The sequence below is a fragment of the Erpetoichthys calabaricus genome, chromosome 2, assembly GCF_900747795.2.
Source record: "Erpetoichthys calabaricus chromosome 2, fErpCal1.3, whole genome shotgun sequence".
Classification (NCBI taxonomy): Eukaryota; Metazoa; Chordata; class Cladistia; order Polypteriformes; family Polypteridae; genus Erpetoichthys; species Erpetoichthys calabaricus.
The window spans coordinates 132,626,310-132,652,481 of record NC_041395.2 but is presented as its reverse complement, the minus strand read 5'-3'; the positions used below and the strand labels follow the sequence as shown (position 1 = coordinate 132,652,481).

The window sequence follows — 26,172 nt, the reverse complement described above, 5'->3', positions numbered from 1 at the left end:
AAACATGTATGAACTGTGTTGCTGTGGGAGAGACATGTCTTTCAAGAAGAAAAATCTATTATTTTATCTATACAGGTTACTTATTTGGCATATGTCTCCATGTTTATACCACACTAGCAAACATCATCATTTACAGATATCAGTTAATGAAGTTATATATGTAAATAAATAAGAGAAATATAAAATCACCCTTCAAATTAAGCAATGTTGCAAAATATCTCAAATATATTCAGAATATCTTAATACAATTTTGCTTTATACTGAAAACTTCCTTAATAAACTTTCTTAATTTGTTGACATAACATACAGTCTGAAAATCACAATCAAATATAAATTGTCATATGGTGTCAAACTGAAATGTATGGAAATGAACAGGAAGTTACTTTAAAATATGCCAGAATGCATTTCTGATACATAAACATTAAGAATAAATTATTTTGGGATCTGATAACAGTTCTTTCTTATGTTTCATAATCCATTTCATTCATCCTTCCTTTTACTAATAAACCCAGCTAAATTAGATAAAGGCTGTGGGGACTGCAGCCAAGCACAACATTTTAAATATTCTAAAACAGACATGTTGAATTATACACATGATTCATTTTTAACAATCTTTGGATTACCTTAGCATACAGTTCATGATACTTCTAAATTTTAATTTGGCTTGTTGTACAAGCAATGCTTTAAAAAAGTATCAATGTGTACTGTATTATGGATTTGATGTGACTGCATTTTCAAATGTTGATCTCCAAACGATTTTGACTACATTTTACCCATTAGGTGTTTTTTTGAATTTTTATCTGGTTTTAGTAGTATGATATAACATTTTGGAATAAAAATACAAAGAAGTAAACCAAAACTTGATGCCAGAATAGCAAATACCTCTACAGCTACTGTATACTTTCCAGGAGAGCTGATATAAGATGGAATAAATGTGATCCAAACACTACAGAATACCAACATGCTGAATGTGATGAATTTTGCCTCATTAAAGTTATCTGGTAATTTCCGAGCAAGAAAAGCTAAAACAAAACACATGACTGATAACAGGCCAATATATCCTAACACAATATAAAAAGCTACTGTGGATCCCATTTCACATTCTAAAATGATTACTTCTTTATTAGAGCTTATGTTTTTGGAAGGGAAAGGAGGATGTTTTACTAACCAAATGATACATGTCAAGGTCTGTAAAAGTGTAAAACTTAAAACGCTTAACCGCTGTTGAGTTGGTCCAAAGCATTTCATTACATTACTACCAGGCATTGTTGCTCTAAAAGCCATAAGCACAACTATTGTTTTCCCCAGAACACATGAGATGCAAAGGACAAATGTGATCCCAAAAGCTGTTTGTCGTAACATGCAGGACCACTGAGTGGGCTCTCCAATAAATGTAAGTGAGCACAGAAAACACAGAGTCAATGAAAAAAGAAGAAGAAAACTTAGTTCTGAATTATTAGCTTTCACAATTGGAGTATCTCTGAACTTGAAAAACACAGCAGTAACCGTGGAACTTAACAAAGCCCCTAACAAAGCAAATATAATTAATATCCTTCCCATTATTTCATCATAAGACAAAAATTCAATGTCCTTCAAAATGCACTGGTCTTTCTCCTTATTGGCCCGGTATTCCAAAGGACACTTTGTGCAGTAAACTGCATCTGTAAGTAAATGTTAGATTATCATGAACTAGCCATCTCAAGAAACATTTGGACTATTTTCATTTATTGATAAATGGAAAAGAACAAATTATACAGTATTATTATATTTTGACTAGCCTTTGTGGGAAGAAAATTCAGTACAATATATAGCTAAAAACATACAGCACAATAAAACTCCAAAGTGGCATTTAATTTAGGAGCAGTGTAGCAGATTATCTATTGAAATTTTTACAGAACTGTATCAGAAATGCAAATGCAAACCCTTACATCTAAAGCAAACCATTGTCTTCTGCTGTTAACTTAAAGTGCTGGTATGGTAAGAGTAAAACAAGAGATGAAAGAAAATGTATTTTTTTTATCTGCATTAGGAGTACAAACTAAGTAGGAAGTGAAAAAAAAAAGATTTTATGCTGGAAAATAGCATAGACAGAGTTCCATTTGGCTTCCTCACTGCACTGCAATAATTTGATAGGAGTATAGCAAAGTCCCAAAAATGTATGTAGTAAATGGATGTTATGATAAGAAACCCAGGCACCAGGGTCACACAAGCCAGTGCGGTCTTAGTGCTGGTCCCAAGGGCATTCAGCATAAAACCTGTGCCAAATCAAACATGTGGATGAGAAACAGAATGTCCATACTGGATTGGTCAATGCCCGGGTTACCAATGACCACTACCAATGCTGCTGTCCAGCAGGGAGTCAGTGGAAACTATGTTACAGCTGGGCAAAGTAGGTGAAGGAGAACAATAGGGGGAACAGTGGATTCAAACACAATGGAAAAAGACGAAGAGAAAGAGTGTGGAGTTCAGAGTAGGAACTTTGAATTGTTGGCACTATGACTGCTAAACGGTAAGAGCTGGCTGATAGAGCGGAGAAATATAGATGTACTGTGTGTACAGGAGACCAAGTGGAAAAAGAGTAAGGCCAGAAGCAATGGAAGTAGGAGCAAACTGTTCTAATATCATGTGGACAGGAAGAGAAATGGGGTAGGGGCACATGTAAAGGAAGAGTATGTTAGGAGAGTTTTAGAGGTGAAGAGAATGTCTGACATTGATGAGCATAAAATTGGAAATTGAAGAAGTAAAGTTAAATGTCATCAGTGCATATGCTCTGTAATTAGGATGTGAGATGGAGTAGAATGAAGGTTTCCAGAGTGAGAGACAAAATGGTGGAGAGTATACCTAAAAAAGAGAAAGTGGTGATCAGAGCGGATTTTAATGGGTACATTAGCGAAGGGAACAGTGGTGATTTAGAGGTGATGGGAAGGTATGGTGTTAAGGAGAGAAATGTTTAAGGGCAGATGGTGGTTGACTTAGCAAAAAGGATGGATATGGCGGTGGTGAATACATATTTTAAAAAGAAGGAACACAGGGCGCACTATGTCCTACATACGAGATGAAACATGAAAGAAATTAGAGACTGTAAGGTGGTGGCAGGGTGTAATGTAGCTAGACAGCATCAATTAGTGGTATACACGATGAATTTTGAGGTGAAAAGGGGGAAGAGAGTGAATATTTAATCAAGGATCAGGTGGTGGAAGCTGAAAGAGTTAGACTATTGTATGAAATTCAGAGAGGAAATGAGACAGGAGCTGGGTAGTGAAGACATGGTAGATGATTGGAACACCACAGCTGAAGTGGTAAGGGAGAGAACTAGGAAGGTGCTTCATGTCATACCTGGACAGAGGAAGGAAGACAAGGAGACTTGGTTGTGGAATGAGGAAGTATAGGAAAGCATAAAGAGGAAGAGATTAGTGAAAATGAATTGAGATACCTAGAGAGATGACAAAAGCAGACAGGTGTACAAAGAGATTCAGTGAGAGGCGGCAAAGGCTAAGGAAACAGCATATGCTGAGCTATATGAGAAGCTAGACATGAAGGATGGAAAAAATAGCTTGTACTGATTGTCCAGGCAAAGGGTCCCTACGGAAAAGTATGTGCTGCAGGTCAGAGTGATAAAGGATACAGATAAAAATTCGGTGACAAGCGAGGAGAGAGTGTTGAAAAGGTGAGAAGGAGTGCTTTGAAGGACTTATGAATATAGAAAATGAGAGAAATTGTAGGCTGGATGAAGTGGAGATAGTAAATCATGAAGCACCAGGGATCAGCAAGGCTGAAGTGAGGGAAGCTATGAAGAGAATGAAAAGTGGAAAAGCAGTTGGCCTGGACGCTATACCAGTGGAGGTGTGGAGATATTTAGGGGAGAAGGTTTCTAACTAGATTGTTAAACAAAAAAGCGAGAAAATGCCTGTGGAGTGGACAAGGAGTATATAAGTACCGGTTTTCAAGAATAAGGGAGCTGCAGTAACTACAGAGTGACAGAAGTGATTTGTGATAGAAGAGTAACTGCAAGAGTGAAAGAGAGGGTCTATGAAACTGTAGTGAGACCAGATATGTTGTATGGTTTGGAGACGGGAGCAGCTGAAAGAATGTTTTGATTAGACTTTATTAAGTATGACAATAGATGAATGTTTGCAATGAACTGATACAGGAAAAACCTATATTTAATCTGACTGCTTCCATGCATTACCAAATAGTTTATGCACCCTGTGATGAAAGAACACCTGGATTCCTGGATTATGTTCAGTTCTGCTGAGACACATTCCAAGTTCCCTTAACAAAGCAGGTTATGGAAAGGGATCAGTTTAACTAGTTTGTGTATTTAAACACTTTGGTCATTACCTGTGCTATTGCTAATTTCTCCTTCTGCACATGGTAGGCAATCAAAACAACAGACTGGTTTTCCTTTTTTTGTAGCCTTCCGTGTACCAGGACGACAGCTTTCACTGCATACTGATTTTGGAATCTAAAAAAAAAAGGAAAGCAACAAAAACAAAGAAGTATTTTTCTGAAGCATACAATAACAAAGCTCGTAAAATTGCAATACACTAAATTTTGCCTTTTGTTTAAGTAAACATAAAATAAAAAACATTACCTTGGTATCATTGTTAGCCCACACAATGCTGTTGTTGTTCATTATAAACTGTTTTCCTTCTGGTAAAGATGCATCATAAAACCCAATAGTCACAAATTCTATGATTCCATTTACATTAAGCTGCCAATTCACCAAATCATATCTTGCAGGAGGGTCTCCGTTAATGTCAAAATTCACATAATCACCATTGTTTACACTGAAATTAACTATTTTTAGGTACTGCAATGCCTGTTATAGTAAAAAAATATTGTGATCATAAAAAATAGATGATCAAATCCAACAACTCATCAGCTTTTATTTGCTCAACATTTTCAAAGTAACATCAAGGAGAGATTCAAAATATCATAATATACTGATTTAATTCATACTGTTAGCTGATTTTTTTCTATATACCTTACAATATTTATTAACATTTTGCACATTCTTATGGATACATCAACTATAGCAGAAGTCAATGTAAATTAATTCAAACCTAAATTTACTTTAACAGTATCTGTATTTATAACCACCATTATGTAAGCTAAAATCAAATGAATATTTTTTTAAGAAAACAAGTAAAAGTAACATATAATTTAAAAAGTTTAATGAGCTTGTTAAATTATGTATTAAAATATATATAAATAGTAGATGACAAATTACTTACCTGCACTGGCAGTGTATCTTTTTGGTTTGCCATGCAGGGTCCTTGACTATCCTGGCAAGCAAGAAGGTCATGGAGCGCATGTGCTACAGTATATACAGCTTTGTACACATTATATGTAATTCTTAGTTCAGAAGCATCAGTGTACAGATTATTTATTAGGTGTAGATTCTCCGATCCTGTACAGGTTTTAGAATGTGAAGTGTTGAAACTGCAATCAAACATATCTTCCCAAAGTTTAATCAAACCTGTATTGCCTGAAGTGCTAGATGGACGAACTGAAAGTAAAAATTCTTTCAGCCCTGGTATTTCTGCATTAGCAATTGAAAAACCAATCGCTCCTTTATAAATTCTGTAGTTTTCCTTAGTTGCCACATTTTTGGCGGAAACCCAGGACTCACTGCCTACCCACTGTAACCCTGTAATATTTTGAAGCAGCAATTCCTTAATTAAAAATTCCATGTCTATAAAAATTGCAAAGGCTACAATAGTCTTGGAAGAAGCCATTTTAATTACTTCGACTGTTTTAAGAAATTTCTCTCTTGAATTGGTTCTGTAAATAACCTCTGAATATTCAATGCAGATACCTTCCTGTTCAGCTGCTTTTATAAAGGTAGCCATGCCAGAATTGCCGTAGTCATTGTCACTTCTTATTGTTCCCACCCAGGTCCATCCAAAATGCTTGACAAGTTGTGCCAGTGCCCTGCTTTGATAATAATCACTTGGTATTGTTCTGAAAAAAGTGGGAAACTCTTTCCTGTTGCTGAGACAAGCACAAGTAGCGAAATGACTGATCTGTGAAAATGAAATCAGTTAAATTAAATATATAAATACATATATAAAATATATAATTTGTAAACATTTTCAGTATATCATAATAATGTACACCTTCATTATAATTATAACTGTAAAAAGGATTTACTGAAAACCCACTGAGTAAGATTTAAAATCTAAAATAAGCAGGTAATAATAACAATACACTATATCTTACCACTGGTATGTTAAATTGACCAACAAGTGTAGCGATACCAATAGTTGGAGAAGATGCAGAATGTCCTATGATTGCATGAATGCTAGACTGTTGAGAACATGGCAGGGTTGATGGTTGTGCTTCTCCTGCTCCACTCATTAGTGCCATTGCAGCTTTGATTGCCAAAGGAACTGTATCACAAGTATCATATATCTTATATCCCAGCGACACATTAGGCAAAATATCTGTTCTGTTGTTTATTTGTTCAATCGCAAAGATCATGGTTTCAGCAAACTGATATTCTTTATAATTTAAACTTTTTAGAATAGAAAACCAAATTTAGTCACAGTTTTAAAATTAAACTTGACACTTATGTATTTTAGATAAATAAAATAATACTCACTCAGTACAGACTAATGCTTCAGGTGCTGACTTAAGTGTGGGTTTGGATTCTATAATATTATTATGAAGTGTAAATATTCCACCAAGAATAAAGTCACCAGTCTTTGAAAGAAGAGGAATATCAGGATTTCCCCATAATTTGCAAAAAGGCTCTTCGCCCTGTACTGAAAGAGCCAACACTATAACTCTCAGAAGCATGTCTCTGATTAAACTGCAAGACACCAATGATAAAAGAGTTGGAGTTGACTGGGTTTATGTAGTGTTCTGCCTGAAGGTATTATTTGATAAATGCAAAGTAACAAAGATTCTCATTTGCCTAATGCGTTAATTTTAGCCATGGGATTTATACATTGGCTGTTCTTTTCTGCAGATATTATCCTGCAGATATTATTATTATGTCATCAATGTACAAATTAGACAGATTATATTCTGATAAATTATAGTTCTTTCAGTAATAAAATGAGAGTTCTATTTTTTATCCTAACACATTTTATATACTCTACAGTATGTGTTTTATTAATACTCTTCAGCATTTAGAGATATACTGCACACATCAGTTTGAATTTGTGCAAAAGGAATTCTAAACAGAAAAATTTTCATACAACAGTAAAAACTAATGTGTAACCAATGTGAAGCTTTTCCAAATAAAAGCTATTAATTGTATAATTCAACAATATTCATTATGAACAAAGTGGTGCAATAAATAGTGTGACTGTCTTTCAAAACTTGAAGTTCACTTTGATTCTTTGATGGAACTTCACTTGTGCATATTTTCCATATCATCTTATAACTTTCTGCTTTAAGGACACTGGCTTCCTCATATAGTCTAAAGGCATACCATTTTTCTGAGTGAAATTCATAAATAGAATTTGTGGGTGTATGAGCATGGCCTGTAGTAGATAAGAGTTGTTTCTTGATTTCTTTGGTATTGGTAGGGTAAGGTCTTGCTGTTTCTACTCCTCTACAGGAAACAGCAGGTTTATAAAGTTAAGTAGGAGTCCTGTTGTCCAGCCTCAATTACACTCATATTTACTGTATATATGTTCCATTCTCCAGAAGGACATAGATAAACACAGATATTATAAGATGATAATTGTTGGAGGGAATGACGCTGATCACAACAATATTTTGTCATCATTTAGCTCAGTTGGAATCACCATTCATTTTACTGAATCAGCCCGCAATCCAGGAGTTATCTTTGACTCTAGCATGTCATTTAAAGTGCATATTACTAAGTTGTCCAAATCATGTTTCTTCCATCTTAAAAATGTTGGGAAATTAAGGCGCTTTCTAAATAAACAGGATTCTGAGAAATTAATTCATGCATTTATTTCTAGTGGGATTGACTACTGCAATGCGATGTTCACTGGATGTTCAAACTGTTCTTTATACAGCCTCCAGTTAATCCAAAATGCTGCTGCAAGAATTATTACAAGAACAAGAAAATACGAACACATAACTCCTGTTCTTAAATCCTTACACTGGCTCCCGGTTAAGTTTAGGGCAGATTTCAAAAGCCTTAAATGGTGGAGGTCTGGCTTACTTGTCTGAACTTATCATGATTTGATTTATGATGATGATTTATTATGATTCCAAGGATTAATAAAATAACAGTGGGAGGTCGAGTTTTTAGCTACAGGGCCCCAAAACTGTGGAATGGTCTGCCTGCTACTATAAGAGGTGCCCCTTCAGTCTCAGCTTTTAAATCCTGGCTGAAGACTCACTACTTCAGTTTAGCATATCCTGACTAGAGTTGCTGATTAACTGTACAGACTGCATCTCTGTTGTTAGTAATTAGCACTAAAACATAAGTAACATGATAGTTATAATTTGTTACTAACCCTCACCTATTCTGTTTCTCTTCTTGGTACTCAAATGTGGCACTTGGTGCCATGGCCCACCTGCCAAGTTGTTTTGCTTGCCTAAGGTAAAGTCATCCCTAATGGTGGATTGCAGGAATCGTGGGGTAGAGGGGTCCTTTCATCAGATTGGCTGGCCCAGCGCTGTTTCAGCTGTGGAATGGCCAAATGGGGGAGGTAGCTTGATGGTTGAGGTCTCCAGGACTCTAAACAAATCCAAATCATATTATGTGATATCATCTACTGTTAAATTCTGCTCCATACTTGTAATATTTTTATTTTTATACTGTATTGAGGATTTGTTCTGTTCTGTGTATTGTATTGTATTGACCCCCTACTTTTTGACACCTACTGCACGCCCAAACTACCTGGAAAGGGGTCTCTTTTTGAACTGCCTTTCCCAAGGTTTCTTCCATTTTTTCCCTACAATGGTTTTTTTTGGGAGTTTTTCCTTGTCTTCTTAGAGAGTCAAGGCTGGGGGGCTATCAAGAGGTAGGGCCTATTAAAGCCCATTGCGGCACTTCTTGTGTGATTTTGGGCTATACAAAAATAAATTGTATTGTATTGTATATATAAAACAGGACAGGGATCAGTCTTACATCATATTGTTAATGGACTTCTCAATTATGCACCACAGATGTATCATCTGTTGAGACTAGGTATGCCGTTTTTGAAATGGAGGCTTCATTGATGTGGATGGTGGTTTTAGTATTTTATTGTTTGTTGGGAAGGAAATTTTCTTTGGTGACTGAACATGCTGCACTAAAGTCAGAGGTTGATGAGGCATTGTTGTCTCAGTTCACAGTGCCCCCTTGTAATATAAAGTGTTGGAATTACAATGATCTTTATGTGTCTCAGAGTCCATTTTGATCTTTTTTCAGGATTGAACCGAATGCAAATTAAATGCAACATTCTCTGAAAAGAAGACCAGGAAAGTCAAAGAAGAACTAAGAGAAGTACCCCTTAAAGACAAGGGGCCTCAGATGAATATTTAGGAAGAAGGCTCTGTTGAAGAAGAAAAAAAGCTTTCTGCCTTCGCCTGAGAGGCTGCCTCATGCAGAATATTTATATCACAAAAGGACAAGAAGGGAAGCCACTGCTTTGTTGACTGCCTGTTATGCAAGTCCTCTGATAAGAGAAGCACCATTTTTATACATTTGTAACAAGCAAATGTAATAACCTGCATTCTAAAATACATTGTTTACATTAATGTTTGTCACTTGTTTTCTGCTTAACTGTTAAACACATTTTTCATCCATCTTCCGTATTCATAATTGAGATAAACTACTCCATTTTCTTTCATCATCTCATAGACATGCTGATTAAGTGTAGCTCATCTCCCTGAAGTGACCTGGTATGAGCGAGTGTTGGTGTGTGCTGCTGTAAGCCATGCAATTGACTGTCAGGATTCGCTGCAGCTCCTTGACAATTAGTAATGGAATGAATGGGTTTGGAAAATGAGGGAATAAATTAACCTCTTGGCATTAATACTACACTGTAAACTATGTCAAAGTTTTAATTTCAAACTATCAATGTACATTCTGTCCATTTATCTGTATCAGTAAATAAAAGATCAATATCCACAGATTTGCTGTTGGATTAATTGGAGAGGATTAAAATGTAAGGGAGAGTGATGCGTTGGACTGTGCTCTGTAATGGAGTTGAGTCCTATATAAGGTTTAGTTTAAGTAATTATGTTATGGCTAAAGAGACATTATAGAGTTTACTTTGTTTCACAATCATAGAAAACTACTTGACTTAATGTATTAGAAATAATATTTGTTCCATTTAGCTAAAGGTACAGGCCATTAAAAACAAAAATCAAACCAGATACTGAATATGAACAATTTTGTACTAAACAAACTGTACCTTTGCATGCAAATTATCAATCTAAATTTTACTTAAATAAAGCAAATAACAAATGACTGAAGTAGTCTTATACTGTAAAAATGTATGAATGCTTCTTTCTTAATTACATTCCCAGCATAGCATTTACTTCTGCAGCAGATATAATGTAAAATTTGAGGGTGTGAGAAGCAGGACCATTTTTGAGCCATGACATGTCACATAGCCTTGTAGACCTGCCAGAACAAATTAACTTGGGCTTCTTCACATTGTTTGTATTTTATACAGTTTGTTCCTCAAGCTGTTGCCATGAAATAGGTCATAAGCCAATTTATGTTGACTGTAGGTACATTTTAAAGCTAAGACAATGAACTCACAATTGCTGCTTTCAAGGTTGTGTTCAAGTACTTCCCATACAGGGCTTTATTATTTTCTAAACCTCCATATTCACCTCTTTGGAAGAACGTGCAAATTCCATACTGATATATCCTTAGCCAGAAAAAAAAGAAATGCCAAGGCACAGAAAGGCACTGCATTAATAATAATAATTAAGCAAAAGTAAAAATAAAAAACTACATTTATTTAGATATACATTTTCAGAAAGGAGCAGCTTGTTTGCTCAGTAGTTAGCATTAATTCAAGAGTGTGAATCCAGCACCTGTTGACTGTTGCGAGGATTCTGAACATTTTCTTAATATCTGTGTGAATTTTGTTCTTGATGTTTAGTTCCAAAGTTGTGTTTGTCATGTTTACTGGCAGTTCCTAATAAGCCTTGTGTATGGGTGTGCATGAGTGGGCCCTGTGATGGACTGTCTCCTCTTGTGTCTGATGTTGCTGAGATTCACTCATTAACTCATGAATTTATACATGTTATCATTGGCATTTTTGGCAGGAAAAATCTGGTGGGGCCAGTCCATATTTTCCTATATGTATGCAGACTTCTCTAACATTTACATTAATTAACCTAACTGATATTGTCTCCCTCTGTTTTCCTAATGCCTAGAGAGACACACTTTTTCACGTCACAAAAATATCAATAAAACAATGGGATGTGTGTGTGTTCATGTGATGCTCACTGGGGAATGGCTGCGCATTAGCTGCTCTTCAAATCACACCTTATTCTTTAGCTTTTTCCACCTACTTTTTCTGTCCCTATAACACTGACAATATACTGTAGTTAAACAGGATATTAATTTACCCACTAACAATAATGCTTTCAAGAGAAAGAACTTCTTTTGAATCAACAACTGTTAGCCCAGTTACAAGTCCTTTAAGGCCAGACATGACTGCGTTATAGCGATTGATACTGACAAATTTTCCTTGATAATTACAAAGCTTAAAAACTTTGACAAGGAACAAAGTGACATACATAAAGCCTTGTTAAACACAGTCATTCAAAAAAGTTTTCTTTGAATAAAGAACCAACTAATGCTTTGAAATCAGAGCAGAACAAACTCTCTAAATTCTTTGAACTCTTACTAGGACAACCAGAATGACACAACTTGAATATAACCTGCCTGCTTTTTAAAATGGCAGCTTTGCAGTTTAAAAGACGACCAGGAGGGACAATTGTAGAATCCTGGATATTCTATCAAATACTGAGAAAGGTAATATGGTGCAGTATCTCGAGTCACATTGGTCATTCTAATTCCCACATCTTTACAATTTCATGCTTGAGGTCATGAGAACTTATCATATTTGCAATGAGACGGGTTGATGCTTCCTACTCATCTGTAAGATCCTCTTCTTTCCTGATTATGGTGCTCAGACTGCACAAGTTTGTAATTCAATGTCCCAAGTCCAGAAGAAAGCTAGAGACATCAGCATTCAAGCTTTCCTTTTGTATCCTTGTAATGTCCATGTAACACATGCAGGTTTTCAGCACCTTTTCATAGATCACAAGCTGGATTTGGAGGTGAATGATAACTTTATTTTGACTGATACCTGACTTTTGGACTGTTTCACATACTGTACTCTCAATTGTTATATGTTAACATCATTATCATGGCTGAACTGTAATTACTAATGGTCTTGGTGTGAATTGTATTGTATTTTTGCACTGCAAGGTGTAGTGGACAGTATCTGTTACTTTGTCCAGCATTTTTCCTGGGTCTGCATCAGTCCAGTGGCTCCTCTTTCTTTAACTGTTTTTTGGGTTCTACCAGGGTGGGCATTCAGAGATGGGTGGTGACCTCCTTTGTTTACATCATGTTTCCTTTCCTTTAATAGTCATAGTAAACCAGCTACTAAGCTGACCTGCCCTACGTGCAGTATTTCACAGACACCAGGGACACTCTAGAGGAACTTAAGTATAACAAATAATTGTTTTTATTGTGGTGATCCATGAAACATGGTGTCTAAAACACCAATCCAGTTGTTTGTGGGATAGGCATTTGTAATCAAATGAACATTGATTTATGAGCTATATAGATTAGGTTGCTGCTGAAAACTTTATTAGCTCTGTTTTAGTAAATAAATTTCATCTGCTTTATACTTCACTAAAATATAAGTCAAAGGTGCTTTCTGTTGATGGTAAGACCATTGGTTTGGGTTTTTAGAGTCAAGTATTCTTCCTTTAAAGCTCAACACTGGACTATTACATAAACTATTACATTCATTGTTACTCAGTCTTCCATTACATAGTTCATCCCCTATCACTTCAACAACTAAGAAGATTCACAAGAAGTCCTGTTGGGCCAAGGAAGCTGAAGAGGCCTTTAAAAATATAAAACGTCCCTGACATTAAGACATCCAGATCCATCCTGACAGTTCAAACTGGAATTGCTCACTTCCAGTATAGGCTATCCCCTCACAAATGTTTCCTGATATGGGAAATACTCATCATTGTATCATTGTGCATGCTATCCTAGAAAACTTACATCTACAAAACAGAATTATGGCATACAATAGGTAACAGAAAACTATTAGCCATCAAATTGGCATTAGAAGAATGGAGACATTGGTTGTAAGGTGCCATATACCCATTCACCATATACTTTAACCATTTCTTTGGATGTTTTAACTTTATTATTAACTATCATGCTGGTGATAAAATGTGTAAAATGTAGGCTTTATCATGACTTTATGATCTGGATGAAGTACCTAGTAAACAGAAGACAAATTCCTAACAGTGACCATTACCAAATTACATGATCCTCTAGGAAACATTATAAGAATTGCTCAATCACAAATTCCAGTTGCTAGAAAATTCTCAATGGGCAAAAATAATATACCTTCAGACTTATAGGAAAGATTTTGGAGTGGGTTCACTCCTCTAATTTATTCAGAAACCTTCATATTGTTCAGAACATTGAATTCATGAAACATTATTTCTTGTGGGGGAAAAAATGGCTGTGATTTTGTTTTAGCCTTTGAGGTTTGTAATTGTACGATAGAATTTCAGGGGTTGCCTTTAAGTTTACTAACCTAATCCTGCCCATAGTCACTCTTGAGAATCCATTTCTATGGATTTAGTTACAGACCTGTCTTCATCTTAAGGCTATAGTGTTATTTTGGTTATAGTAAAATGATTTTCAAAAGTGGCTTACATTATTGCTGCAAAATACTGTACTAAAATCACTAAAAATAAGCTAGAACATGGCTTTCAAACTTTTCAAAGTGAACTGTTTAATCAGTATTCAAAATACTCAAAGATTGACACTAAGAGGAAAAAAGTGGTGGAACCTTGATTGGGTGAAATTAAATGGAAGTGCTGGGCAGGTGTGGGAGGCTTTTATTTTTGGAAGGGCAGCAGGTGTGGTGCTGAGCACATATTCTGGACTGAAACAACATGTAGTCCATGTGATTTTTGACTGAGAAAAAAGAGTGGTGGGGTCAGTATTGACTGTGTGGTGGTGCAGAAACCACAGTGACTTTAAAAATAGAGAGTGAACAAACTTGGCGAAGGCATGACCTAGGTCAGACACCAGGCAGAAGACCATATGTAGAGGACTGAACTACAAATCAGATAAAAAAAGTTCTGGATGATACTTCAGTAGCTAGGGCATTCTTCACAGCCAGTAGAGTGAGGGGGTTATAGTTACATGTAAATAGTTCCAAGTGCAACTCCTTTTATTAGTGCCTTATACTCTGTTTTTTTCTTTTTTGTATTTGTTAAGTAAATGGCTTTCTATAACCACTTTCAAACACAATAACTGGGTCACTACAGTATGTTGCATACAGTGCTCATTGACTTTATTTTTTAAATATCACAGCTAAAGTACTAATACGAATAAGTTAAAAAAAGATGAAAGAATGTGAAAGACTTTAAAGTCATAAAGACCTTTAGTGTTTTAGAATAATGCCAATAATGGTGTGACTTCACATGTGCTGCTGCTGTGTTCACTTTTTAAAGTTGCACAGGTGTCGCAGCCAGCTGTCTTTCTGCGGCTTACCTAAGTGCTGCCGCTGCCCTCATGTGTTGCTTTTGTCTTTTCCACTAACTTGATTGTTTTGCGTGGAGAGGAAACACATTTGCATCTTCAGTTCTGTTAAATGTGGCTATCACTAGTGGAAATGCTCCAGTGCTGTTTTCAAATGAAAACAAAGTAGCTTCTGTAGTTCTCTGCAGCAAAAATACTCCATTTTAACAATTGCTTTTACATTTTTATTTTCAGAAATATGGTAAAATGAAATGCTTAATTAAAAAAGTAATACTTAAACAAAGTGAGCAATGAGTAGCTATTGTTATCAAAGATATCTGTGGTGACAAATTCAATAATTAGTAATTACTGGTTATTATATATCTTTAAGAAATGGCTACTAGTTTTATACTATGATTAAGAAATTCAACACAATCCAACCTCTGCTCCTTAGGGACAAGCTGACAGAGATGGGATTAGATTCATACCTAGTGGCATGGATCGTGGACTATCTTAAAGACAGACCTCAGTATGTGCGTCTTGGGAACTGCACGTCTGACATTGTGGTCAGCAACACAGGAGCGCCACAAGGGACTGTACTTTCTCCGGTCCTGTTCAGCCTATATACATCGGACTTCCAATACAACTCGGAGTCCTGCCATGTGCAAAAGTTCGCTGATGACACTGCTATCGTGGGCTGTATCAGGAATGGGCTGGAGGAGGAGTATAGGGACCTAATCAATGACTTTGTTAAATGGTCCGACTCAAACCACCTACACCTGAACACCAGCAAAACCAAGGAGCTGGTGGTGGATTTTAGGAGGCCCAGACCCCTCATAGACCCAGTGATCATCAAAGGTGACTGTGTGCAGATGGTGCAGACCTATAAATATCTGGGAGTGCAGCTGGATGATAAATTAGACTGGACTGCCAATACTGATGCGCTGTGCAAGAAAGGACAAAGCCGGTTATACTTCCTTAGAAGGCTGGCTTCCTTCAACATCTGCAATAAGATGCTTCAGATGTTCTATCAAACAGTTGTGGCGAGCGCCCTCTTCTACGCAGTGGTGTGCTGGGGAGGCAGCATTAAGAGGAAAGACGCCTCACGCCTGGACAAACTGGTGAGGAAGGCAGGCTCTATTGTTGGCATGGAGCTGGACAGTTTAACATCTGTGGCAGAGCGAAGGGCGCTCAGCAGGCTCCTATCAATTATGGAGAATCCACTGCATCCACTAAATAATGTCATCTCCAGACAGAAGAGCAGCTTCAGCGACAGACTGCTGTCACTGTCCTGCTCCACAGACAGATTGAGGAGATCGTTCCTCCCCCAAACTATGCGACTCTTTAATTCCACCAGGGGGGGTAAACGTTAATATTTAACATTATACATAGTTATTGTCTGTTTTTTTTCACCTGTATTATTATCATTCTTTAATTTAATATTATTTATTGTATCAGTATGCTGCTGCTGAAGAATGTGAATTTCCCATTGGGATTAATAAAGTATCTATCTATCTATCTATCTATCTATCTATCTATCTATCTATCTATCTATCTATCTATCTATCTATCTATCTATCTATCTATCTATCTATCTATCAGTAGTAAAATAATTTTTATTTAATAAAAGCATTATTTTTGAAATGGCTTTTTAATTTTGCATTATGCTTTACAATATAAGCAATGTAACAGCACTAACAGCAAATATAATTGTGTTAATACATATAGGTTCCAAAACAAACACGCTTCTCAAGACAGTAGTAAAACCGCAGGAGGGGAAATATTATGTAGGGGGTCCTACATGAGAAACACTGGTCTAAAGAAACATCCTGCTGCATGGGAATTACCAGATATCTTTTTAAAAAATATGTCCGTTTACATGGATTCTTCTCATCTATAATACCTGATCATGACCCTCAATTTGTGTCATGTATCTGCCGATTTTCCTGCAGTGAAAAGGCCTGCAAGATTAATATATTATCAGGATACTAGCCTAAGTCAGATGTTCGGATAGTGAGAATTAAGCAGGACTCAGAGAAGTACAATTAAATCTAATTTTAGAGATATTTTTGCTCATCGTTGAGTTTGCTCGCAATTTCACTCTGCCAGGAAAATGTCTTCCTTTGAGCGTTTGTATGGATTCAGACCACCTCGTATTGCACTTCTTTTGACTTCATCATAGGTACCGAGTGTTACCGTGTATCTTTATAGACTTTATTGTGATTAGCCACTTGTTCAGGAAAGCTTGAATGACATGGAAAAACACTGCCAAGCAATTTATAGATGTTACCGAGTTTCTGGCTGGGGAAAAGGTAGGACTTGCAATGCAAGCTATACTTCAGTGAGTTCTGTCCTACAAGTTGGCACCAAGTTACACTGGTCCCTTTTCAGAAACATGTGGGGCTAGTATCCGATAGGTTTGCTCTCTTTTGCCATTTCAGGATACACCCTGTATTCTATGTTTCATGACTGTAATGTACACCTCCTCCTCCTATTAATGTGGATGGCTTAGGGGAAGTTCACCACATTGTGGACTGTCGTCATAAAGGAGTGCAAGTGGAATATGTTGTACACTGCTGTGGTTATGGTCCAGAAGATCACTTGTGGGTCGGTTCGGATAAAGTTACACACTTGTAGCACATTTTCATGCATGTTTGAGTTTTGACCAAACTGGAGTTATGTTATGATGAGCATAGATAATGTTTTTACATGTTTTTCTGCAAGTATTTTGCCCTTTTATGCATCTTGGTTATCTTGTTCACCACCAAATTAAACATCTAATTGTTAGGTCACACTCCCGGCTAATCGGGGCATGCCACCAAAGGTTGCAGCGTTTGTCCCCACTGATGCAACAAGTTAAAAGATCACCTGCAAAGACCTTTCCTCCTCCAAGTTTAAAACAAATAAAATAAAATAAATCTCTGTAGTTGTTGTAAGTATTCTTTATTAACATTATAGACCTTATTTGGCTTGATTTTGATTTTTGTTTTGAATCACCTCCATTATTCTCAGTTTGCTTCTTTCGGCAAACTATATAATACTGCTGATATAAAGTGTTAAGATCACACTGGGCCTCCATCCCTCATGTTTGTAGGGCCCGGAGACAAGGAGACCCTAATTTTGCGAGTTGGCTGTTGTTAATGCAGACAACTGAGGCTGCCCCATTTAAGCCTCTAACTGCTTCGATTTTTTTTGGTTTCTTCATGGTCCCCCAACATTAGCTTAAAAGTGAAGTATTTGTCAATTGGCTATTAGAGTGAGTTAGTTATTTTTCTAAATTTTTTCTACCTTTTTTTCTTTGTTTGGATCTTTAGTGACTTGGGTTGTTCTGGATTATAACAAAAGTCGTTCTCTTTAGATTGTTTTTCGGTTTTGTTATTGCTAAACCACTTTGGACGTTAACTGCTTAATTATTTTCTGTTCCTAGCCTTTATTTTAAACTAGCACTCTTATTTTATGGAAAACATTTCTTTTTGTACAGTTTGTTATTTTATGCAGTCTCTCCCAGTCAGACCTCCAGAATGTCACAAAAGGAATGTTAAAATTGAATTAGAAAAGGAAAGGAAATGATCAGACATAGAAGATGTTAATAAAATACATGTTAATAACCTAGGCTGGCAAAATCCCATAAAAATGTATAATCTCAGTATCTCTCTACTAGGGAATCTCAGGTAAACTGATTGAATTGATGTAACAATAAGCTTAGAGAATACTCCATTAATTTGCATTCGTAACTTCTGAAAACAATATCTTTTCACACAAATTACTGCCAATTCTTAATCCAGTCACTTGCATGGTTTAGTAACACAACATTGTAAAATAATGGAAATTTGAAATAAATTCAGCAATAAAAATTAAACCAATTTTGCTGATATATATTATAATGATCAGACTGTTAACATTGGTCAAAATAGTTTTCACCACAGACTATTTGGTGTTGAACAAGTCACTTCACCTTTCAATATGTAAACCTATTTTGATTTCAGTTTTACTAAAATGCACTGTGTGATTTGTGGTGCTTCAATATATCATATGACCTAGGACATACGAACTCCTATTAGACAAACTGCTGCTGGGAAAGAGACAAAAGTTCTTAAGTTAATTGCTCCAGCATTATAATAAAATCTATTGCAATAATATCTCAATTGAGAGGTAATGCTGTCAAGATATTACAGATTTGATTACACAAAACAAACAAATGAGAAAACATATAGCTTTATAGTAGCTTAATAATCTTTTATTAATAATAAACTGACTCCTTTCACATGTTTAGTTTGATGTATATGATTACTGTTCACTCACTGTACAACATCTTTTATGTACATGAAAGGATGATAATAACAAATAATAAACACCTTTAAGTAAATTTGTTTAAGTAAACAAAAAGCACAAATTTTTTGCCCTGTTATTATTACACATTTAATTGTAGCTGGTTTTACTTCAATGTTTATAAGACATACTTGGAATGTAGTGTAAAAGTGTTTTTCATGCATTGTTTTCTATTATATATTTTCTAAAATACCAGTTTAAAAAATATTACATTGGTTCAATATTGTAAACTCTCTACCAAAAATATGCTTAAGCCAATTGTTAACTGATATTGCTACCTGCTAATAACATATTGAGAGCATAAAACTGAACTTTTCTAATAATGTGTTTTCCTCACTAACACATAAAAAGTGTTACAAAGCATTCATGTCACACAAGCTTTATAAGTTTATCCATTTAGATTTATACTTTTGTTTTATGTAAACACACATTAATCTGTTTATAAAGAAGCTGAATTGGGGACCAATTTTTGAGCATAAAAATATATTATGTTATCTATATAGGTTACTTGTTTAGAATATTTCTCAATGTTTATACCGCACTAACAAACACCATCATTTACAGATATTTATTAATGAAAACAAATATGTTAAATTATACACACAATTAATTTGGTTACCTTAGCATATAGGTCAGAATATTTCTCAGCTTCATTTTGGCTTGCTGTACTATCCATACTTTAAAAAATGTCACTGATTGTGTACTGTATCATAGTTTAAACGTGACAGAATTTTCATGTAGATGTCAAAGCGATTTTGCCTGCACTTTACCCATTAGGTGTTTTTTTGAATTTTTATCTGGTTTCAGCAGAATGATATAACATTTTGGAATAAAAATACAAAGAAGTAAACCAAAGCTTGATGCCAGAATAGCAAATACCTCTACGGCTACTGTATATTTTCCAGGAGAGCTGATATAAGATGGAATAAACGTGATCCAAACACTACAGAATACCAACATGCTGAATGTGATGAATTTTGCCTCATTAAAGTTATCTGGTAATTTCCGAGCAAGAAAAGCTAAAACAAAACACATAACTGATAACAGGCCAATATATCCTAACACAATATAAAAAGCTACTGTGGATCCCATTTCACATTCTAAAATGATTATTTCTTTATTAGAGTTTACATTCTTTTGGGGGAATGGAGGATATTTTACTAACCAAATGATGCATATCAAAGTCTGTATGAGTGTAAAAGTTAAAACGCTTAACCGCTGTTGAGTTGGTCCAAAGCATTTCATTATATTACTACCAGGCATTGTTGCTCTAAAAGCCATAAGCACAACTATTGTTTTCCCCAGAACACACGAGATGCAAAGAACAAATGTGATCCCAAAAGCTGTGTGTCGTAACATGCAGGACCACTGAGTGGGCTCCCCAATAAATGTAAGTGAGCACAGAAAACACAGAGTCAGTGAAAAAAGAAGAAGAAAGCTTAGTTCTGAATTATTAGCTTTCACAATCGGAGTATCTCTGAACTTGAAAAATACAACAGTAACCACAGAAGTTAGAGAAGCTCCTAACAAAGCAAATATAACTAACATCATCCCCATTATTTCATCATAAGACAAAAATTCAATGTCCTTTAAAATGCACTGGTCTTTCTCTTCATTGGCCCGGTATTCCAAAGGACACTTCAAGCAGTGAACTGCATCTGTAAGGAAAAGTTAGACTGTCGTTAAATTAGCCATCTTAATTAACATTTGGACTACGTTGATTTGCTGCTAAATAAAAAAAACGATAAATTATATTATTATGATATTGTTCAAAAACTGTTATGGCAGGAAAGTTCAGTCCAACATGTAGCCAAAAATGCAACACAGTTAAACTCCAAAGTATCATTTAGTTTATAAGCAGTGTAGCAGTTTTTCTATTGACATTTTTACAAAAATGTATCAAAAGTGACATAAACTCATTAATAAATGTAAACCATTGTCTTCTGCTGTTAAGTTGTAGTGCTCATATGTTAAGAGTAAAACAGCATAAGAAAAAAAGATTATTATTTTTTGTCTGTCTCAAAAGTACAAACTCTTAAGATAGAGGTGGAAAAAAGAGGACTTTATGCTAGATAAAAACTAAGTACTACAGCAGATTATTATTAAAATAAACAAATACAGGAAAAATGGTATCATGTTCCTCAGTTATTTAGTTCTCACATTACAAGGAATATTTTGCATATTTAATGTATCAACTTTCAAACATAAGGTTACTATACAGACTGTGCAACCTAAAATTGGCTAACATTCTGTTCCTGGACTATTTTCAGTTCTGCTGGGACATATTCCAAGTTCTTTTAACCGTGCACTATACAAAGAAGGTCATTACCTGTGCTATTACTAATTTCTCCTTCTGCACATGGTAGACAATCAAAACAACAAACTGGTTTTCCTTTCTGTGTAGCTTTACGTGTACCAAGACGACAGCTTTCACTGCAAACTGATTTTGGAATCTAGAAAAAAAAAAGTAAAAAAAAAAAAAATGATGCACAACTTTGAAGTATGCACTATTAAAGCTCATAAAATTAAATCATACTAAATTTTGCCTTTTGTTCAAATGAAAATAAAGAGATCACCTTGCCATCATTGGTGGCCCACACAATGCTCTTGTTGTTCATTATGAACTGCTTTCCTTCTGGCAAAAATGCATCATAAAATCCAATAGTCACAAACTCTATGATTCCGTTTACACTAAGCTGCCAATTCACCAATTCATATCTTGCAGGAGGATCTCCATTAATGTCAAAATTTACATAGTCGCCATTGTTTGCACTGAAATTTACTTTCTTCAGGTACTGCAATGCCTGTTATATCAATGAATATTGTGATCATAAAAAATAGCCTATCAATTCCGAGAATTTATCAGCTTTATTTGCCTAGCAATTTCAAAGTAACATCAATGACAGATTTCAAATATCTTAAGCTACTGCTTTAATTCATACTCTTAACTGACTTTTTTTATATACATTGCAATATTTATTAAAATTTTACACATCCTTACTGATATAACAGCTGTACCAGAAATCAAGGCAAATTATTTCAAACTTAAATCCAATTTAACAGTATCTGTAACCAAAATTATGTAAGTGAAAATCACTTTTTTTTATAATAATAATAGTAATGATCAAATATTTAGAAACGTTCAATACCTTGGTTAAACTATATGTTAAAATATGTAAACATTTGAAGATAAACTACTTACCTGCAGTGGCAGTATATCTTTCTGTTTTGCCATGCAGGATTCTTGATTATCCTGGCAAGATGGAAGGTCATGGAGCGCATGTGCTACAGCATATACAGCTTTGTACACATTATATGTAATTCTTAGTTCAGAAACATCAGTGTACAGATTATTTATTTGCTGAAGATTCTCCAGTCCTGTACAGGTTTTAGAATGTGAAGTGTTGAAACTGCAATCAAACATATCTTCCCAAAGTTTAATTAAACCTGCATTGCCTGGAGTGCTAGATGGACGAACTGACAGTAAAAATTCTTTCAGCCCTGGTATTGCTGCATTAGCGAGTGAAAAGCCAATTGCCCCTTTAAAAATTCTATAGTTTTCCTTAGTTGCCACATTTTTGGCAGAAACCCAAGATTCACTGCCTACCCACTGTAGACCTGTAACATTTTGAAGCAGTAGTTCCTTCATTAAAAATTCCAAATCTATGAAAATTGCAAAAGCTACAATAGTCTTTGAAGAAGCCATTTTAATGACATCAACTGTTTTAAGAAATTTCTCTCTTGGATTGGTTCTGTAAATAACTTCTGAATATTCAATGCAAATGCCTTCCTTCTGGGCTACTTCTATAAAGGTGGCCATACCAGAATTGCCATAGTCATTGTCACTTCTTATCGTCCCCACCCAGGTCCATCCAAAGTGTTTGACAAGTTGAGCCAGTGCTCTGCTTTGATAATAATCACTTGGTATTGTTCTGAAAAAAGTGGGAAACTCTTTCCTGTTGCTGAGACAAGCACAAGTAGCAAAATGACTGATCTGTGAAAATGAAAATATACATAATTCTACACAATACATAAACACTTTCAGTATATCATAATATATTAGTAACAACAATTAAGTAATTTTACAGAACAATTTCATGCTGTTACATTTTTATGGTAAATTTATTTATTGTGAATTTTACATGCCATAGACGTGATGCAACCTTGGTATAATACTAAAATTTATTTGAACAATTACACCTTCATAGTATTTAAGACTTTTAAATGGATTTACTGAAGAACCACTGAAAAAAGAGCTGTTAATAATAATACTACTACTAATAATAATAATAATAATAATGATACATTATTTCTTACCACTGGTATGTTAAATTGTCCAACAAGTGTAGAGATACCAATAGTTGGAGAAGAGGCAGAATGTCCTATGATTGTGTGAATGCTAGATTGTTGAGAACACGGCAGAGTTGATGATTGTGCTTCTCCTGCTCCACTCATTAGTGCCATTGCAGCTTTGATTGCCAAAGAAATAGTACCACAAGCATCATATATCTTATATCCCAGTAACACATTAGGCAAAATATCTGTTCTGTTGTTTATTTGCTCTATCGCAAAGATCATGGTTTCAGCAAACTGATATTCTTTATAATTTAAACTTTTCAAAACAGAAACACAAGTTTAATCAGTTTAAAAACAAAACTGACACAAATGTATGCTATGCAAATTAAAAACTACTCACCCTGTACAGAATAATGGTTCAGGTGTAGACTTAAGTGTGGGTTTGGATGCTATAATGTTATTATGAAGTGTAAAAATTCCACCCAACATGAAGTCACCAGACTTTGAAAGAAGAGGAATATCAGGTTTTCCCCATAGTTTGCAAACAGGATCTTCACTCCATACCGAAAGAGCCAGCACAATAACTCTCAGAAGCATGTCTCTGAATAAATAACAGGACAGCAACGAAAAAGAGTTGACTTGGTTTATATTGTGTTCTGCCTGAAGGCATTACTCCTTCAGTAATTGCAAAGAAGTTTCTCATTTACCTAATGTACTCATTTTAGCCATGGGATTTATACATTGGTGGTTCTTCTTTTTCTGCAGATATTATCCTTCTTGTCATCAATGTAAATATTCTGACAAATTAAAATTCTTTTAGTGATAAGAAAAACAGCTATTTTTTTTATCCCAAAACATTTAGGATACTGTATGCACTTTAGCATTACATTTCAACATTTAGAGATATATTAACTTATATTACCTATGGGATTTGAGCAAAGGGAATTCTTAAAACGAAACACTTTGAGACAATAGTAAAATTTTATGTGAAACCAATATGTGTGTATTAAATTCAAAAGCTATTAAAGGTCATATTCAGGTCATATTCAATTGCTCAACAAATAGCATAGCTGTCTTTCAGCCCTTGGACTCCACTTTGAATCTTGGATGGAACTTCACAAGTGAGGAATTTATACAGTATATTCTCCATTTGAGCTCATGATTTTCTACTTTAAGGGCACTTGCTTTCCTCACATAGTCTAAAGGCAGGCTGTTTATTTGACTGACATACCTAACAATTTGTCTGTGTATGGCCTGTAGTGGACAGTAGTATCTCTTGCCTTCTGCTTGATCTTGATAAGCTAAGGTCTGGCTCTCTCTATCCTTCTACAGGAAACAGCAAGTTTAGAACGTTAAGTAGGAGTCTGTTGTCCAACCTCAATTACACTCATATTTAAACATGTTCCATTCTTCAGAAGGACACATATAAGACTGTACTGGGAGCAGCCTTGTTAAAAATCGTTAATGGATTTCCCGATAATGCACCTTAGATGTGTCATCTGTTGTGATTAGGCCTGTTGCTTTTGAAAGGGAGGCCTCAGTGATCTGGATGGTGGAGTAGGTATTTTACTGTATGCTGGTGAGGGAATTTTCTTTGGTAACAGTATACACTGCACTGAAATGGCTCAGAAATTAATGGGGTAATTATGTTCACAGTGCCGCCTTGGGAGAAAAAGAATTACAGTGAATTAAAAACCTCAGGTGCCTCAGAGTTTATTTTGCAAATTCTGTGCAATATCCTCTGAATTCCAAGCAGGAATTCCATCACAGGAAGGTCAGAGAACAGGTAAGAGGACTACTCCTTAAAGTCATATTAAAAATTAAATAAGAGGGCTCTGCTGAAGAAGAGAAAAGGCTTTCTGGTGTCTCCTCCCCTTATCCTGTCTGGACCTTGCAGAAGGAGGAAATATTCAACTGACAGTTACAGCCATCCAGCTTCTACAGGTCTGTGTCCCATGGCTCCCTGCAGGGCTCCCCATTCAAACCTTACCTAACCAAGACTCTAGTCCCTGTGGCCATCTGTGGCCCCTAAAACAGCTCCTCATCTGAGCCTCCCGACTCCCGCTGCTTTCCAGGACTTATGCGGTGTGTCCCATGAACAGTGCACTCAATCTCTATGATTGCTCAGCTGGATTAGCCTTCTCCAGTCCCTGAGCATTGGCTGCACGCTCCCCTAAAGGGGCTCTCCTCCCAGCTGTCTGCTTTTTCTCTTTCTTTCTCACTCACACACCAGCTGTCTTCTGCTCCTGCTTTTCTCTTCCATTCTTTCTTTTAACCTCTGACTCCTTCTCACTCTTTCTGCCGATCTGTTTCCTTCCCCCTTCTGCCCGTACAGGCTTCTTATATATTCTGCTGTGCTCAGCATGGCTGTGATGAGTTGTGCTCTCTGAAGCACCACTGAGGCACCTGACTGATCTACCTGCCTTCACACGTATATACTACGTGGACAGCCAGCTCCACAATTAACCCTGGAGTGAAACGCACACACACACCCATGCCCACCTGGCAGCTGCACTAAGTTGGGCCACGATTATTTATTTAAAATTTACCTGACACCACAGACCACAAAATGGGGGGCTGTGTTAAGGGTATGTGAATACCTTGGGAATATTACAATGTAGCTAGCTAGCATTAAGAGTTAAAGGAATACAAGAAAAATGTCGACAATCAGCATTGTTTACTAAATAAGCGCATAAGCTGATGTGCAACCACTTATGCAAGCATTGTATTTACAGTATGTAATCTCTGAAGGAGAAGTATATTAAATATTGAAGTAAATCTTTGTTTGGGGTCACTCCTATCTGTCATTCAGTGCCTGCAGGATACCCCTTTTCATTAAAACAAATAAAGTGCAGAACGGACAAGCTTCCTTCTGC

At 35.8% G+C, this 26,172-nt stretch overlaps 1 protein-coding gene across 1 annotated transcript; it reads right to left on the bottom strand.

Moving 5' to 3' along the window:
• LOC114645410 (extracellular calcium-sensing receptor-like) lies at positions 1–23,922 on the bottom strand. The gene is made up of 6 exons (XM_051923773.1): positions 23,697–23,922; positions 6,226–6,520; positions 5,238–6,029; positions 4,595–4,822; positions 4,342–4,465; positions 1–1,661 (listed from the first exon to the last, which is right to left on the bottom strand). The coding sequence occupies exons 1-6, from the start codon at positions 23,891–23,893 to the stop codon at positions 763–765; spliced, it is 2,535 nt and encodes an 844-aa protein (XP_051779733.1). The 5' UTR covers positions 23,894–23,922; the 3' UTR covers positions 1–762.
• Between the last annotated feature and the right edge of the window lie 2,250 nt (positions 23,923–26,172).